This window comes from Tympanuchus pallidicinctus, unplaced genomic scaffold (assembly GCF_026119805.1).
Source record: "Tympanuchus pallidicinctus isolate F22 unplaced genomic scaffold, pur_lepc_1.0 scaffold22, whole genome shotgun sequence".
NCBI lineage: Eukaryota > Metazoa > Chordata > Aves > Galliformes > Phasianidae > Tympanuchus > Tympanuchus pallidicinctus.
In genome coordinates, this window is record NW_026294739.1 from 27,671,658 (window position 1) to 27,687,544 (window position 15,887).

Below are 15,887 nucleotides of genomic sequence, written 5' to 3' on the forward strand. Positions count from 1 at the left end.
GCCACTCATTCCGAGTTACCTGCTCCCTTCCCTATGGAATCTGCATTTGTTCTGACTGACTTTGCAGCAGCTTCCGGACAAAAGGTGAAGGATACAAATTTTGAACAGCAATTCATTCTTCAGTTAGTTTGACAGTTTCCAGTGGTCATCGTGCCAAAGGGCCGAATTAGAAACAGCTTAGCAAGAAGCGGGGCTTCTTTGCTTGATCTGAGTTGCTTGAGAACAGGAGCCAGCTACCTGCTCTGCAAAACACTGCGCTGCCAGCTGGGTGCTCTTCCTCCCCACAACACCTCTCTCTTCTTCACCTGGAAACCTTGGCCTGGTGGAAACCTGCTCTGACGGCTGGGCTCTGCAAAGAACACAGATGGCACCTTAGTGACACAGAGCCCAGCACTGCAAACCCAAGGCTGCCTCCTTCCCCGGTGTCTCCCCAGCAGCTCAGATTGCAGCCGCTCTTGCTGGCTGTGCCATGTCCCCTAGCACACTCCTGCCAGGAGAAAGCCAGTGAGATGCAGCCTTCCCAGGTCAGGGTAAAAGCTCCTTTCTGTCAACTACTCTCAAACAACTGTGGGCATCAGACCTTTCCTGAGGGATTGCATCACGAAGTCCCAGGTCCTGTTGTGACACGTTTTGTAGGTGAGGAAGTACAGAGGCCTCATTCCCCTGCACTGGCAACTTCAGCTAAATATTTGGAGAACATTTTGATAAAGGAAGTTTTTCTGGATTTGTTTTGTGTTATTTTAGGAAGAAAGTTCAGGGGGATAAAGAGAAATTTCATCTCATATTTGCACTGTGCACAGAAATTAAAGGAAATCAAGCAGCAGCCTTCTTCCCCCAGACAGCATTCCAGGCTGTGGAATCCAAGTTCACCCTCCTCTGTTTCCAAGAATCAGTAAGACAGAGGAGATATGGCAGAGCCCATCTGCACAGCCACAACCACGCAAACACCAGCAAAAGTAGTAAACCAACACCAGCTTCCCTATCACATTTGAACTGGAGGCCTTGGGCTCTGCACCAGTGTGGCTGGCAGTCCAGGACCTGTGCTTCACTTCGGCACAGCTCTTGCACAACAGACGGAGGCTTCCACAGAGCAGACATAGCTACCTTTCCTTCCTATCCTACACCATCACCTTTTAGCCTGTACAGCACCCATTTCTGCAGTGTTCTGGAGCCTTCTCACTTCCCTCAGCCAGCCCCACACCTCGGATTTCGTATCCCACCTACCTCATGTTTGACCTTACCTCCATGTCCCTTCATTTAAGAAAAAGCAGGTGGAGCTCTTGGTGAAGTCGTGAGTTCTCCTGAAGACGAACATCACGGCAGTGCTGAGTTCCCTGCTCCTGTTGTACTCCCACTCGTAGCCCCCACAGCTGTGCCCCTCTTGCTCAGCCCACAGCCTTTGCTCCAGGAAGCCGTTTGACATCTCATAGAGCTCAGCTCCCTGGGCTCCACGAGTTTACGTACACATGCCATAGTGCAACTGATGGCTGCTGAGTATCTGGCAGCCCTGGAACGAGCACTCTGTACCTGTCCTTGGGAGCTGTTCTGCTTCAAATATTTTCCTCCTCTGTTTTCAAAGGTCTCATGAAAGCAGCAGTGCTTGAAGAAGGCTAACAAAGGCGACTGCAGGGGAGGATGAAGACCTTCAAGCAATTGTCCAAGCTTTTACAGGTGAGCAGAAGCCTCTGCCCTCAGACGCTGCCCCTGGAACGGCCATCAGGACTTGCTGTCACCAGCACTCACTGCCCTCACAGAGCCCGAGAGGGAGCACTGCCACCTCTCACTTTAGTTCCTTCACCTTTCCTCATTCATCTATTTCCTGTGGGTTTTCCTCTTTGATTAAATTTCTGGTATGTAGCAGCTCCATAATAAAACAGCTAACTCATGGGAGATGGAGGATATTTATCAAATCTACTGCATTTCTTTCATTCCTTGTAAGACCTTGAGAGACAATCCTGAACCACGTTTTTCCTTTCTTTTAAAAACAGAAAGAAAAAAAAAAAAAATCATATGAGCAGTTGACAAGTTTTCAAACCATCAATGTTTTATTTGGTTAGTTTATTAAACACCTTTAAGACAATTAATTTTGGTCTGTACCCTTCTAGAAAATAATTCAAGTTCTGAACAAACCTCCAATACATAAAGCAAAGTTACTTTACCATACGCAAATTTCAGATCAAAATACAGCACTCTGTTTTCTTACATTTATAAAACCCGGTCAAATACAAACGACATTAAAAAAGATAAAACACTTCCACTGATCCTTGGTACAATATTACAGCACAATTTGCACAGTGGCCACTAAGTCTCCAAAGCACAATTCAAACACTTGAAGAAGGGAACCTCCCTTTAGTCACCCAACATTATACCCAACACGTAAACAAAGCGAGTGCTACTTCATCCAGGGAAATTCTCACCTCCCTTTTTGTGTGTTTGAGCCACAAAGCCGTTCTGCAAGTCGTGTTACGGGTGTGTAAGCAAACAGCTTTCTGCTTCTGTTACAGCTTTACTGCGACCACTCCATGAAAACAAACGGGTGGAGGTGGGCCAGACTCTGCACTGGGCAATTTATGGCAACTAAAGTAAACCAATAAGCATGTTTATTGCGTTTGCTTTTTGTAAGAACAAATCATAAGTCTCTTAAAAACCAAAATCAATACCGAATGATCTGTGGGTACAACTTGAGGAACTGCCTTTTTTTCATCTTCATGACATCTAACAGACACAGAGTGTTTTCAATTGCTGTCTGTTCCATTTCAAGACCCAGCGTTTCAGCAACAGGTCAAAGTGCCATCAAAATTGCACATTTTTTTTCCAATTATGAAAACATACAGTAGCATGCAGTGTTTGTTTGCCCAGAAGCTTGCACTTATGCTCGCCTATGAGCAACGTGGCACCTCTCATTAAACTGCACTGAGCAAAAATCAAAAGGCATACTGAGAATGATGGAATGGAGGCGTCAGCTGACAACCATCCCCAGGAAGTTCCGACTTAGCAAACCTTACAATCACACCTCGAGAACAGAAAGTAAAATCAGAGCACTAACGGGAGGGTCTGACATACCCAGCTCAGGCCAGAGCTGCACAGGCAGCGAGGCCACTGCAACGCGCCGCAGCACAACTCAGCAGGTATTTCTGCCCCTCGCTTGTCCCCTACCCTCCCCCCCCAATGCACAAACATTACTTGCAATCCCATCATAAGTTTCATTATTTCAGCTTCAGTGAAAATGTGCACGTGTCCAAATGGAAACCACAGACCGACAGACCTGTTTTGGCCTTCTCCCTCCCCCAAGCTCACATCAGATCCATTAGGATACCACACGCATTCAGAACTTGTTCCTATCTGGTAACATCAGTTTTATCCCAACAAAATGAAGGAGAATTGCATACTGCATAAAATAGCACATATGTAATGATGCTTATGTAAACACTATAGGATGGAAAAATAATATTAAAAAAGCATGAGTGAGGTACAGCAAGAACTCGATTTGCTAACTTAGCCTTTTAAGTGCAATTGAAACACTGCATACTGCCCTTCTCACAAAAGTCTCTCCACAATTAAGCTACATTACTGGGATTATTCCCTTACAGCTACATACTCATGCTGTAACTCCTTACATTGACTTAATGCAAATAGTTACGGGGGAAAAATTAATTCACAGGGTTAATTAAAGTTTTTGCAGTATTTAAAAGGAATGGTTGCGAAGGGATCAACCATGGAAAATGTGGTAATGCACATTTTAAAAACATTTCCAATAATTTTAACACAGAACAGCAAATAGATTTTGAAAAATGCATAGAAACCCTGTCAATATAAAAATCCCCACTAAAATTACACAACTAAACAATTTTAATCTAAATATTTTATGTGCTTTTCCTATAAAGGCCACTTTGACATACAAATACAAAAAAATTTACAGTTTTTCCCCAAAATAAATAATTTGTTTCTCAATTAAGAATACTGAGTATAACGAACTTCTCGCAGACCAACTGCTCACCGCGTTGGCTGCTTCCAAAGAAGAAAATTGCCACATATTCTCAATTACCCAAAGAAATAAAACACCACCTTCAGACTTGGTACTTCCTAGTGCTATGAAGAGCCTGGGGTTAGGGACGGAGAGGTCGTGGACCCCTCGCACCGTATGTGCTAGGAGGGAATATACACAGATGTCTGAAGGGAGATTTGCTGTTTCCCAAGTTACGGAAGAGATGGAAATTAGGGAAAATAAATAAAGGTCAACCTGAATTAAAGAGACAAAACAGTAAGTGGAGTTAGGAAGGAGACGCAGTACGAGGTACCATGGGGTGAGTAAATGCCACGTGTAAGTGAGCTGCTCAGAAGGAGGCATGTAGAGGTGAGAGGACATGACAGAGACGAGCGACTCGTGGGACACAGGACCAGGGGAACAGCACACAGATTGAACAGGGGCAAGAAGAGGAACACAAGGAACAACCTGCACTGGAAAACGGATGCAATGGGAGAACAAAGGATTTTCAACAGTGCTGGCCACATGAGCATTTATCCCTGAACGGTGATGGAAGCAGCAAAATCAAACGCGCACATACATGCAACAAGCAGTGGAAACAAAACAACTGGATTTGAGACGTGACAGGTATTTGTCACTGTAAGCACCAGCGCCACAACAGGACAACATGGGGGACGTGAGCAAGTCAGACCTACCTGGAGTGTGCAGCACACCAAAAATCCTACAGCAAAGAGATGCAAACACTGTGAAGTGGCCCCAACTGACCCAAGTGGGTGAGCTGCACTGGTGGATTTACAAGACAAGCTCCAACTGCAACAACAAGAGACTGACAGGGGGGTACACTGTGACACCATGCCATTCAGACTCGGAACATCCAGCAAACCAGACAGAGAGAGGCAGGGGAGAAGGAGGAAAACCAGAGCACACAAGTTGATTGCGACAAAGAATTCTTGGGCAGCCATTTAGTACAAGTTCTTCTAACCTTGGACCAAGGACTGGGTTAGGAAGGACACAAGAGCCGTGCTTCTTCTGTACCAGCAGGAATCCCGCTCTCTGGGGCTCTATGTTGCATAGTTTGACTGAAGCCAAAGAGCACTTCTTATTTTTCCCCACTTTTTCACAGAAGAGACACTGCACGCTCAGGTCAGAGCATCCCAAGGCCTGGCCCTCAGCAATGACTGGGTTCGTTTTTGAGGTAACGCAAAGATTTGGGGATAGGCACGTCAAAAAAACAAACAACAAAAAAAGCAAAAGCTCATTCCCACACAGGACAGAAAGACACAGAGAACACATGCATATAGAAAGCCTGTAACAGCAAACACCCATCGCACAGTAGTCAAAGCGTGACAGCTGGATGACGGCAGTAAATCGAGCTGTCCCACTGCATGCCAGCAATGGCAACCAACAAAAGTGAGAGTTTCTACCACAACACACTGACATTTCTGTAGAAAAGGCAACAATAAATTCTGACCATATCCTGGCAGTCACTAATATCTTACATCTGACAGAAGGCTGAGCCTTCACGAGCAGCAGCAGAGTGCTTGGAACGGCATGACACCCCATCGTCCTCCTATTGCCTGGCTCATGGAATACAGGTATCATTAGCTGTTAATCAAGGCGGTTATTTCATTCTCCTATGCTAAAATAAACATATTTTCATAGTACAAAATTATACTGAATACATTAGTCAGCATTCACCTGTGCATTTTAATTTGTTAGTCCAATCCTGCAAGATTCCTAGGACTCAATAAAGCAACATACAGAGGCAAAACTCTGAAGGCAGAGCACTCATCTGAATAATGGTACTTTGTTTTAATTTCGCCTTCAAAAGAAAAATCTCAAACTGTCAAGGCTGCTGCTTCAGGCCATTAAATGCTAAGTATACAAAGAGGGAAGCAATTACACGTTTGTTTATTTAATTAAAGAAAAAGAAAAAAACCAGGAGCCAGGCATTCCCAGGCTATTGAGATCTGTACTCATCCACCCTGTAGAAAAGGTTCCAGAGCCTCCAAGCTTTCAGATCTCAGTGCACTAAGAACTCCTTGGATCTCTGCTAACACAGCCCAAAAGCCTTTCCATCCTCCCATGACATGAGGGCGCTGTAATTCACTGAACAGCCACCGCAGTGCCAAGCTGCTAATTCCAGAGCCTCCTGCTTGGTACAGTCAGCAGAAGCACCAGCAGCCCCTTCTTTCAGCCTATTTGTGCGTGCCCAGTACCACACTTGCTACATTCACCTCAATGTTAGGATGAGCTGCCACGAAACGTTTCTGCAGAAGAGTTCCTGTGCAGCATTCCTTCCTTTTGTCTCGACAGAAAGGAAGGAAAGGCAGCACTTTCCCATTGCACCTTGCATTATTAAGGCCTTTTGCTGTTAGGAAGCTGTCTAATGAAAACGGATTATTTGTTAAGAAAGCACTGAGTACACACAAACAGTAAAAGCACAAACAAAAGCTGAAATCAGCTTACATTGTTGCTTTGTGGAGCCAAGCACAGCATAACGAAATCAAAAGTATGTTAAAGCAGCACCTGCAGAGGCAAAAAGAGGGAAGGGAGAGAAGCTTTTTTCCCCTAAAATTCTTCAAGCTAAGCAAAAACCCACATGCTTGAAGGTCCCAAAGAAAAGGATAAAAATACAACCCCAGGTATGGCAGGTTGGTGTTCATTTGGGCAGCTTTTCTCTGCGGATCAGTAAATGGGAAACCCCATGTAAGCCCACATTTCGCATTACAGAACAAACTGTGAATCTGTTAGGAAAACAGAGGCTCCAGCTCAGAGGCAAATCAGCACAGAACAGAGGCAGAGCAAAAACCCGATCCGCCTTTAGAAACAGCTGACATCCCTATTTTGAGTTTTCTCTTTATAAAAATCACCAGGTCAGTCTTTCAATTGCTTCTCTCATTTACAAGTATAATAGTTACTTTCAAGTCATAATTTTGATTTACTTTTACAGCAGCTGCAGGTCAACCTTGGTCTTTTCGTTACAGAAACATGCATTTAAAATGAAATTAAAGTAAACTGTCCTTGGACAACGGCATCACTCTGCCCTGCTTCATGTTTGGGTCCAGGTTTTCACTGAAGGACAAAATGCAATGAAAGAAAAGAAGAGGATATGACAAAGTGCAGGAAAAAAAAATGAGGTAGCTGGGAACAGGGGCTTCCCCCCTATGGACCAAAGGCAAACGTGTGCCCAAAAGAACAGAGTACACACGGCGTGATACACATGTCCCACATCAAGGATTGCTCACAGCAGCTCAGGTGATGATTAACCTGCAGACAGCACCAGCTTGATGAGCAGCCGTTTTATCATCTGTTAGCCACAAGCTCTGAGCAGGTTGTCAGGGGACGCCAAGACGTGCAGAAAGCAGCAACAGCAGCACCGAGTTTGTGCAGACCTTCTCTGACCCACCGAAGCACTTCTGAGTATCATCTGCAAAAGCACTTGATCCAAATGGAAATCTGGGACAAGGGTGAAATCAAAGGCATGCTAGTAAGACTGAAAGACAGAACAACCAAGGCCAGAAAGCAGTAGTGCACTGAGGGCATGCACAGGAACCCAGATGTTTTGGGTCAAGGCTTTGGCTGGGCTGACCCTCAGACAGCCTCTCAGGCACCAGGCCTGACACATCCCAGCCCTGCTTCCCAACAGCAGAGGCAGCAACGGGCAGCATCACCCCAGCTCTGTGCCACAAAGAGCCTCGTCCCATCGGATCAGTACAGCTAATGCTGTGCACAATAAAAAAACACTGACACTTTATTGTTCTTTTTCCTCACTGCTTACCAGGCGGTATATTAATACTACCCTGAGATGCCCACAAGAACACAGCTCACTGTTTAAATCAATCAAACTAAGGTACTGACAGAATATCAGAAGTTGCAAAATGTCACCTCTAACCCTTAGATACAGAAAGCTTCAATTGGGAGAAGCAAAACTTTAGGTTTGGGAAGCTAGAGAGAGGAAGAAACACTCAAAATTAGCTGAGCAGGTGTTTGTCCATGCAAACAAAAGCTAGAACAGATCTCAGCCACTGTGAGCAATCCTGAAGAGCCCTTTGGAGTAATTTAAGACCTGTTCTCAAAGAGTTTATGAGAAAGCACCACTTGCAGGGCTACCCTTTGGCTCCCTATCAGGACAGAACTTCCACACTGCTTCAGGGAATGTCTGTTCAACACGACCACCCTGTCGTGCCCTCCAGCACACCGCTTCACTTATTCCAAGATGGAAACAGGCTCTGCTTTTTAAGAAATGGTGAAACACGTGGCAGATGAGAACGCTTTCCCACTTTCACGCACAAATTAATTGAACAGATGCTGCCAGGCTGAAGCTATAGCGTGTAGATCATTAAGCTGAGACATTCAGGAAGAGTCACAGTGATAAGTCTTTACAGCATACTGCCTACCCCATGCAAAAACGTAGGCTTTCCAAAGTGGCTCCTGCTTTTTAATCAAGTGCAATTTTGTTCCACAGTGTTTTTGATTTCTGTTCTGAAATGCAGGCAGGCGGCAGCACACTGACAATGCAGACAGGCAGGAATGATGCTGTAAAGGCAGCCTGCAGTACAGCCCACCTTAACAACATCCCTCAGGTTGTGACTGGGGCTAGGAGCACAGATGGAAGAAACTCGCCCTTGACAAAACCAGAGGACATCCTAGCATCAATTGACAAGACATGAAGAAAGGAAGACAAAGAAAAAAAAAAAAAAGGGCAATACGTGGTGATTCAGAAGCACCCAGCATTAAAAAAAAATACATATTTGTGTTTTATCAGTAACATAATAGATGTTCCTTACAGCAGGGATGCTTCTGTCTATCCTATCATTGTAATCAAATCCATCAGCTTTTACAGGCCTACGGTACAGCCTCATTTCATTACAAACATTCAAGGGCACAGGTAGGCAATGGCATTGAGCATGTTCATCTACTGAGGTGTGGGGCAGGCGTGCAGCAGCCACACGCAAATCCTGCACAGACACCGGGCAGCAAGGTTTCACTGTTTGCACTGAGAAGTTCCAGACTTTCAGCACATTATTTCAAATAACCTTTAAATGCTTCTCCTAAACAAGTCTGACACATAGATGACAACTTCTGGAACTACTGAGCAGCTATCCTGAATAAGCTATTAAAAAAATATTTTGCATCACTAACAAATTTACACCATTATCAGCTGTTGGTAGCAGGTTATTGTTTAATACCCCCATTACTATAAATAGCCTCTAGCAGATGTTCATCTAATTCATTAGGCACTTAGAATGGTTTTAATGCATTGTTTCAGGGTACCTGTTAATAAGGAATTGAGAAAACTGGTTACTGGAGCACAGCAACATAAGGCTGCAGTTCCCACAGGACAAAGCTGACTGGGGTTGTTGCTCTGAAGCCTGGTTGCAATCCCTCCCATTTGAATAAATGTAAAAAAAAAAAAAAAAGAGAACTGAATCATAAGATGACCTGTCAGTAACATTCACAGCACACAGATGTCATCTTCACAGCAGTGCTTCACCCCCATCTTACTGGCTTTACACTTTATATCTCCCAGTGAGCTTTACTGGCCCAGCTTCTCCACCTTCAGACATCTCTCCTCCCTTTTCTTGCCAAAGCAATGTGCTACAGAAAAGCAGACACACCCAGCCCAGCTCAAGGCTCCAACAGCAAACAAGAACAGCAGCAGATGGCAAATATCAAAAAGCTACAGCATCAGTGACTGCAGCACAGCCCCAGCTCAGCCTTCAGCAGGAAAGTACTCCAAGTGAACACAGAATAAGTAGCCTCTGCCTCAAAAAACAAGTATGCACATAATTAACACCACGCTCTGAAAAAGCTGGTTAATTACTCCAAGGAGTAAAGAGAACACAAACCCTAAAACCTTGATGCTTATTACAGGAAGGATCCATGGCCTACATCAAATAAAAGCCTTTTGAAAGCGTCACTGAGCAGCACAAAATCACTCCTCGGTTAAAATCTGAAGTATGCCCGTGTCCTTTGCCATCTCCACATCGCCCCAGAGACAACCTTCCTCCTGCAAAGAAGATTAATTCAACTGAATTGTACTTTACCCAAGTATTTATCTTTTTAAATATTAAAACCTATTGTCAGCTGCCATTTATTATACACTTGCATGGCATCAGTGCTCTAATAGAGAGCAGTGTCTGCATGCACCACACGGAGTGATGGCTGAAGGCAGCTGTGAGGAGTAACACAAAACTGCAGAACAGTACTTAAAAAAAAAACAACCTAAAGATTTACAGTGTTTTAAGTAACATTCATTTAAAAAAAAGAAAAAAGAACCGCTACTCTTTTCTGGAGCACAGTGAGTTTTCAGCACCTCCACACAGAACAGAAGAGTTGAATTACTGCTATACACAGAGGAAACAGAAGTTTGGCACTTGTAACAACTACTGTTTGTTATTGCATCCTGCACTTGGCATGGCAAATGTGCATCACCAAAACCCAGGCAGGCAGTACAGACAGTGCAGTTACTGAGCTCACCAGAGATGCTGCAGCCAAAGCAGGGAAAGCACTCCCTAAACCCTTCGCTTCTTGTTCTTCTGCATTTACCAAGTCACGCAGGCACAAAAAATACTGCACAAAAAAATTAATTAAGCTGCCTGATGTTCTCTGGAAGGAGAGTTGGTAAGAAAGCCAGGCACTTGGGAGCTCTGATGGAAACACTTGTACCTTCAGCAAGAAGTCTGACTCAGAAGCAGACGCTGCGACACGCAAGTCTTGTGCTGTCAAACACCAAAGAGATGCAAGCCTGTCTGCTCTCACCATTGAGCCGGCTTGGTAAGTTTGCCTGTCGCGTAACCTCACGTTAATTTGAGTTTAATTTAAAGATGAGGCACTGTCAAAGCTACTGAAAGCCACTTGACCCCAACAGTTGAGCTGATATAGCATTTCCACAAAAGTGAAAACTTGAGGAATAGCTGATGAATTATCTAAAGATGTGCAGACCTTGCTGCAGTCCGGAACAGCGCAGAGCACAAGGCTCTACACAGGATATCCCTTTTTCAACTGAGGAAGAGGATGAGAGTTGGAACCCCAGGGCTGGAGAGCAGTCCACACAGGACAGGTGAGCAACAGGAACCAGGCCAGGAGTTCTGTTACCCAAAAACAATCTCTCAGACCCAGGAAAAAGAATAAAAGTCTTTTCTTTTTGGGAGGGGGACAGTGGTAGGACGTGGAGTGAGGGGTGAAAAGAAACACCACCATGACTCCTGTCTTCTGCAGCCTTCACTCCATCACTGGCGGCTTTCTGTTACAATTACCAGTTTGTCCAACCCTATCAGAGTGAAGGGGAAAAAGCCACCCCTGCAGTGTGGCCCAGCCGCTGTGCGGGACCATGCTGGGCTCAGTCCAGGATACAGCCACCCCAAACCTGCAGTGGTGAACACAGTGTCAGGGGGCACAGGGATGAACATCCTGGCCCCAAGGACTTCAGCACTATGGCTGCCTGCTGCCATGATCCCCAGAAAGCAGCACAGTGCCCTGGCAGCTCACTGAGAGGACGGCTCAACGAGTTACCTGTGGGGCAACCGTGCAGATTTATGAAGGCCGATTCAAGCTAGAAGGAATTGAGCTGGACTGGCTATCAAGAGCACCATGCCAAGCAAGGACAACTTAAATAGTTACTAAACTGCCAAATCATTGGAAAACTCCTGGATTGCAAGCTGAGAAAATGCAGGAGCTGCCTCAGGCGTGGCTTGGCCACCCTGTACAGCGGAGGCTGGTGCCAGGGCAGCACAGGGGGCTGGGTGGCAGCACCTACAAATGAACCCAGTTCAACCCTGTGGCTCAGGAAGCTGGTGAGTGCCTTCCAGTCAGTACTTCTGGAATCAAATCCTCCCTATCAAGCCAAACATCTCTTCCACCTTGCACAGAGACCAGCCATCCACCTCGCACACCATCAGCAGTACAGCAGGGCTCTCTTTAGGAAAGCAGGGCCCTGTGTTCCAGGCCCAGCTCCAACCAGGGGCACAATTTCACATTCCCAGAGAGGCACCGGTCACTGAGCATGCCAACTGACACCAACTGACACCAACTGACACTTCCCACCTTCCTCTGTGCCCAGCGGCTCTCCAGGAACCGCTCACTAACGTAACACAAAACCACAACACGCAAACATTTCCAGGCAAGGCCAACAAAGACAATTTTGAGATCTCAGGAGCGCCTACATTTTTGCCTTGAGAACGTACCTGAAACTCAAGGCGCAGGTGTTGGCACAGGGTTGGTCCCTGACCTCCAGCCACATGCTAGGAAATAAAGTTAACTGTTTCAGGTGAAGAGACTTAAGCTTCTCGGTCAAATCTAGCTGAGCACATTTGCAATACAGCTCGGTTAGAGCAGAACTGCTTGCTTTATTTACCTTTTAAAAAAAAAAAAGTAAGAATACCTACTGTTAATCCTACTTCAACTGTAAACATTTGTTCAATAACTTTAACCACAAAACACTGCTAATGCATATATGATTTGGATTTGTTATGTGCATTTATTACTTAGGCCTTCTGGACACTAAATGCCCTCAAGTGTACTGGGGAGCTACAGGGACTCAGGAGATAGCAGCCTGCAAAAGTCTACATACAGCTTCTGAGAGTTTTCTAAGCTCTTAGAAAACCAAGTTCAAATACTTAGAAACATTCAATCACTTTTGAATACAGGATCTCAGCACTCTGCCTAAGAAACAAAATTAACGTGAAATTTTTGAAGAGGGGAGATTTTATAGATAAGCCAACAGCACTTGATTTATTTCACATGATGGCTGAAGATGGAAATAGTGGTTCACATTTCTGTAGTAAAGCATTATATATAAATTTTAAACCTAAAGACTATATATACACACATATCAAGTTCACCGCAATGCATAAATATATAAACTTTTTTAATATGCCATCTAATGGAGGTCAGAAAATTGATGTTTACAGTTCAAGTTTTGCAGCACTTCAGCATTGTAAAAAATAAAAAATAAATAAATAATGGCCAACAGATTGATTGCTGCCCTCTTTTGTTGCCTCTTTTTTCCCCCCCACCCCTTTTCTCAGAACCGGAGTAATTCCCACTACACATCAGCACTGTGGAAGGACTGAGCAAAAGCAAGTTTCAGAAAGCCTCGTCAAGGAACCTTTAGTTGAATGTAACTCTTGTGTGAGTTCAGGACTGTATTTCAGCAGATCTAAGGAGATTCAACAACAATGACAAGGGTTGATGCTAACACAACCGAGGGCAGATTGGTGTCTGAGGTCCATGAAGTTGCAGCATGGAAAGTACTGTACTTAGTTATAATACTGGTTGTACAAAATCTTTTTCTGAAGGGCAGGAGGCCTCATTTCTATTTCTACCTCTTTCATTGTATTACTTTTAAATAACCTTTAAATAACTACAAGTTGCATCCCACCCATTATAAACAACAGTGAAATCAAGAAGTGAGGTACAGTGTTCTACCAGCCCATCTCTACCAAGAACAGAAGTCAGTCGAAATCACTACTGACGTGAACACGACTCAATAGGAAATAAAATGCAAGATAGTGAATTCCTCACTATAACCACACCGTAAAGCCCAGCTTTCAAAATCAAACAGCAGTAAACAAGACTCTGTGCCCTAGCATGGAAATCATTAGCACACCAACTTTTGATCCCAATTTAAAATAGCCGTACAAATTTCCTGCAAGTGATAATACAAAAATCTGATTTCTGTGAAACAAATGTATCCTTGCCATATTTCACCTTTGCTCCAGAGATAAAATGTTTCTATAATCCTCAGTCTTAAAAATAAAAAAACAACATCCTCCTAGTTTTCAAGTGCCCTGAAGTAGGAAGGAACACAACCTATTCTCTTCAATTTCTCAAGCTTCGTTGTCTTCTACCAAGAGCAGCAGTGGTCATGAACCATTCCAAAAACCATTTCCTCTTATTGCAAGGAAACAACCTCCAAAACCCCATGCAGAAACGCATGCTGCCCATCTATATACCAGTTCATCAGGCTATCCAAATGTCAGCATAAAAAAACCACAGTTTACTTCTCTGTAGTATACTGCATCCATTTTAGATTAGTCCATTTTAAATATATTAAAAATATTTTTAGGAATGAAAACATTGCAAATGAATGAAAAACATATGTACACACCACCACCATTTTTAGGCACAGACCTTAGCTTTGAGGAAGGACTAGGAGTGAAAGGTGCAACAACCAACGCCTCCTGTGGCATCACAGTCAAGCAGCAGTCTTTGCAGTACACCAGGGAGGTTGGTTTTCATATAGTTTTCATAATATTCTGCATATTAGAGCTATCTGGTGCAAGATAGCACATTTATTCTTATCGGTTCCCCCCAAGGGAAACGCACCTTAAATCTTTCTCTCTTTCCAATAAACTTCACCAAAGGAATACCAGCTCCCACCAGTTCCAGACACAGCAGATCTCCTTCAATAACACACTGTAAAGTCCAAATGGTTACGACTGAAGGTGTTTCCTCGATCCCCCCTCGTTTTCCCCCTCTTCTTTTTAATGTTTACGTAAGTTATTTGTTCCCGAAACAAGAACTGAGACTCAAGCTTTTTAAGCATTTAAAACAAAAACAGTTACCATACCAAAGCACAGCATACAGTGTAAGTTTCAGTTGTAATTTCTCAGCTTTTCCTTTATATAGAGCTACATATGGTGGGCTGCGCAGAACTCTTCCAGTCTCCTCCACTGCCAGCACACGGATCACGGGGAAGGAACGCGGATGCGGAACAAGCCCTGCTGGAGCTGCAGTCGGAAGAGCTTGCAGTTTGCAATCCTCAAGGCTGCACAGCCAGTACGGCGAAGGTCCGACGGGAACAGCGGCTTGGTGCGCTGCCACGTCCCCGTGCTTCTCTTAAACTCCCTCACGTAGTCGTAATTCGTACCTAAACCCACGTGTGGAGAAAGAGAGAATGCTTAAAGACATACTGGACCCACCAGCACATTTCACCTCTAATAACGGAGATGTGGGAACAAGAGCACGCACAGGACTGCAGTTCGGCTTCTGGATACCCTGCTGAAATCGTTCTCAAAAGGAAACTGTGACACTTCTTCTACCCTAACACACATCGCTTGGACTTCTGCTGTTCTATATTCTGCAGAAAGCCCTGTTTTACACACACACAGCCATAAAACACGTACTTTCTCAGACATCTTTTACAGCAGGGCCAGATGCAGACAGCTGTGTGGGAGGATTACAAATGTGTTTGGCAGTACACTTGTGTGGTTAAGACTTAGAGGTAAGGGCCACTACCACAGCCAGGGACAGCAAAGGATGAGGGCCCAAAATGCAGAACCATCTGCTTACTGCTGCAAGGATGGTGCAGCAAATGGACAGATCAATACGATGGGAAAGGCATTACAACAAAGGCAGGATGACAAAAGGACCAGCACAACAGAAAGGTGCTATGAGGAAAGGGAAGAAGATTGCTCACCTGTATCAGAAGATTCCAGGTTCACAGGGGAAAGCTTCACCAAGGAGGGATCTCCAGAAAGAGATCCTTCCCAGTGGCAGTCAGCCCTTAAATGAGGTCTAAGAGAGGTGCAGCCAGGCTGCAGCCCCTCTGCTCACACAGCTGAATTGCCTTCACCTGTGCCTGCAGGGCCGGCCAGGTTCTTTCCCCAGGTGCTCAATCAGTGGGTCAGGCCATGGCTCAACAGTTCTCATACAGATGGGATGAACAACCCTGGCACTAATTTTGGCACTAATTCATATTTACATGAATGCATTAACAATCTCTTAGTCTTGATTTCTTCCAATCTTCAAGCAACAAATCAACCAAATGTTTACAGTGCTCAATTTCTTTTTGAAGAGGTACAGCAACAACAACAAACCACTATAAATCTCTCAACATCTAGCATTAACTCTGAAGACAACAGTAACAATGTAATCTGATCTATGATCACAGAGA

General features: G+C 44.5%; 1 protein-coding gene and 1 long non-coding RNA gene across 2 annotated transcripts in view; one reads left to right on the forward strand and one right to left on the reverse strand.

Moving 5' to 3' along the window:
* LOC128082067 (uncharacterized) overlaps positions 1-3,892 on the forward strand; it is a 22,619-nt gene extending 18,727 nt beyond the window's left edge. Inside the window, exon 2 of the long non-coding RNA XR_008207532.1 lies at positions 1,580-3,892. This is a non-coding gene — a long non-coding RNA (uncharacterized LOC128082067). The remainder of the gene's footprint in view (positions 1-1,579) is intronic.
* The window catches only part of GAN (gigaxonin), a 36,505-nt gene continuing 22,644 nt past the window's right edge, over positions 2,027-15,887 (reverse strand). The window contains exon 11 of the mRNA XM_052685884.1: positions 2,027-14,861. Coding sequence (XP_052541844.1) covers positions 14,680-14,861 — 182 coding nt within the window. The 3' untranslated portion in view covers positions 2,027-14,679. The remainder of the gene's footprint in view (positions 14,862-15,887) is intronic.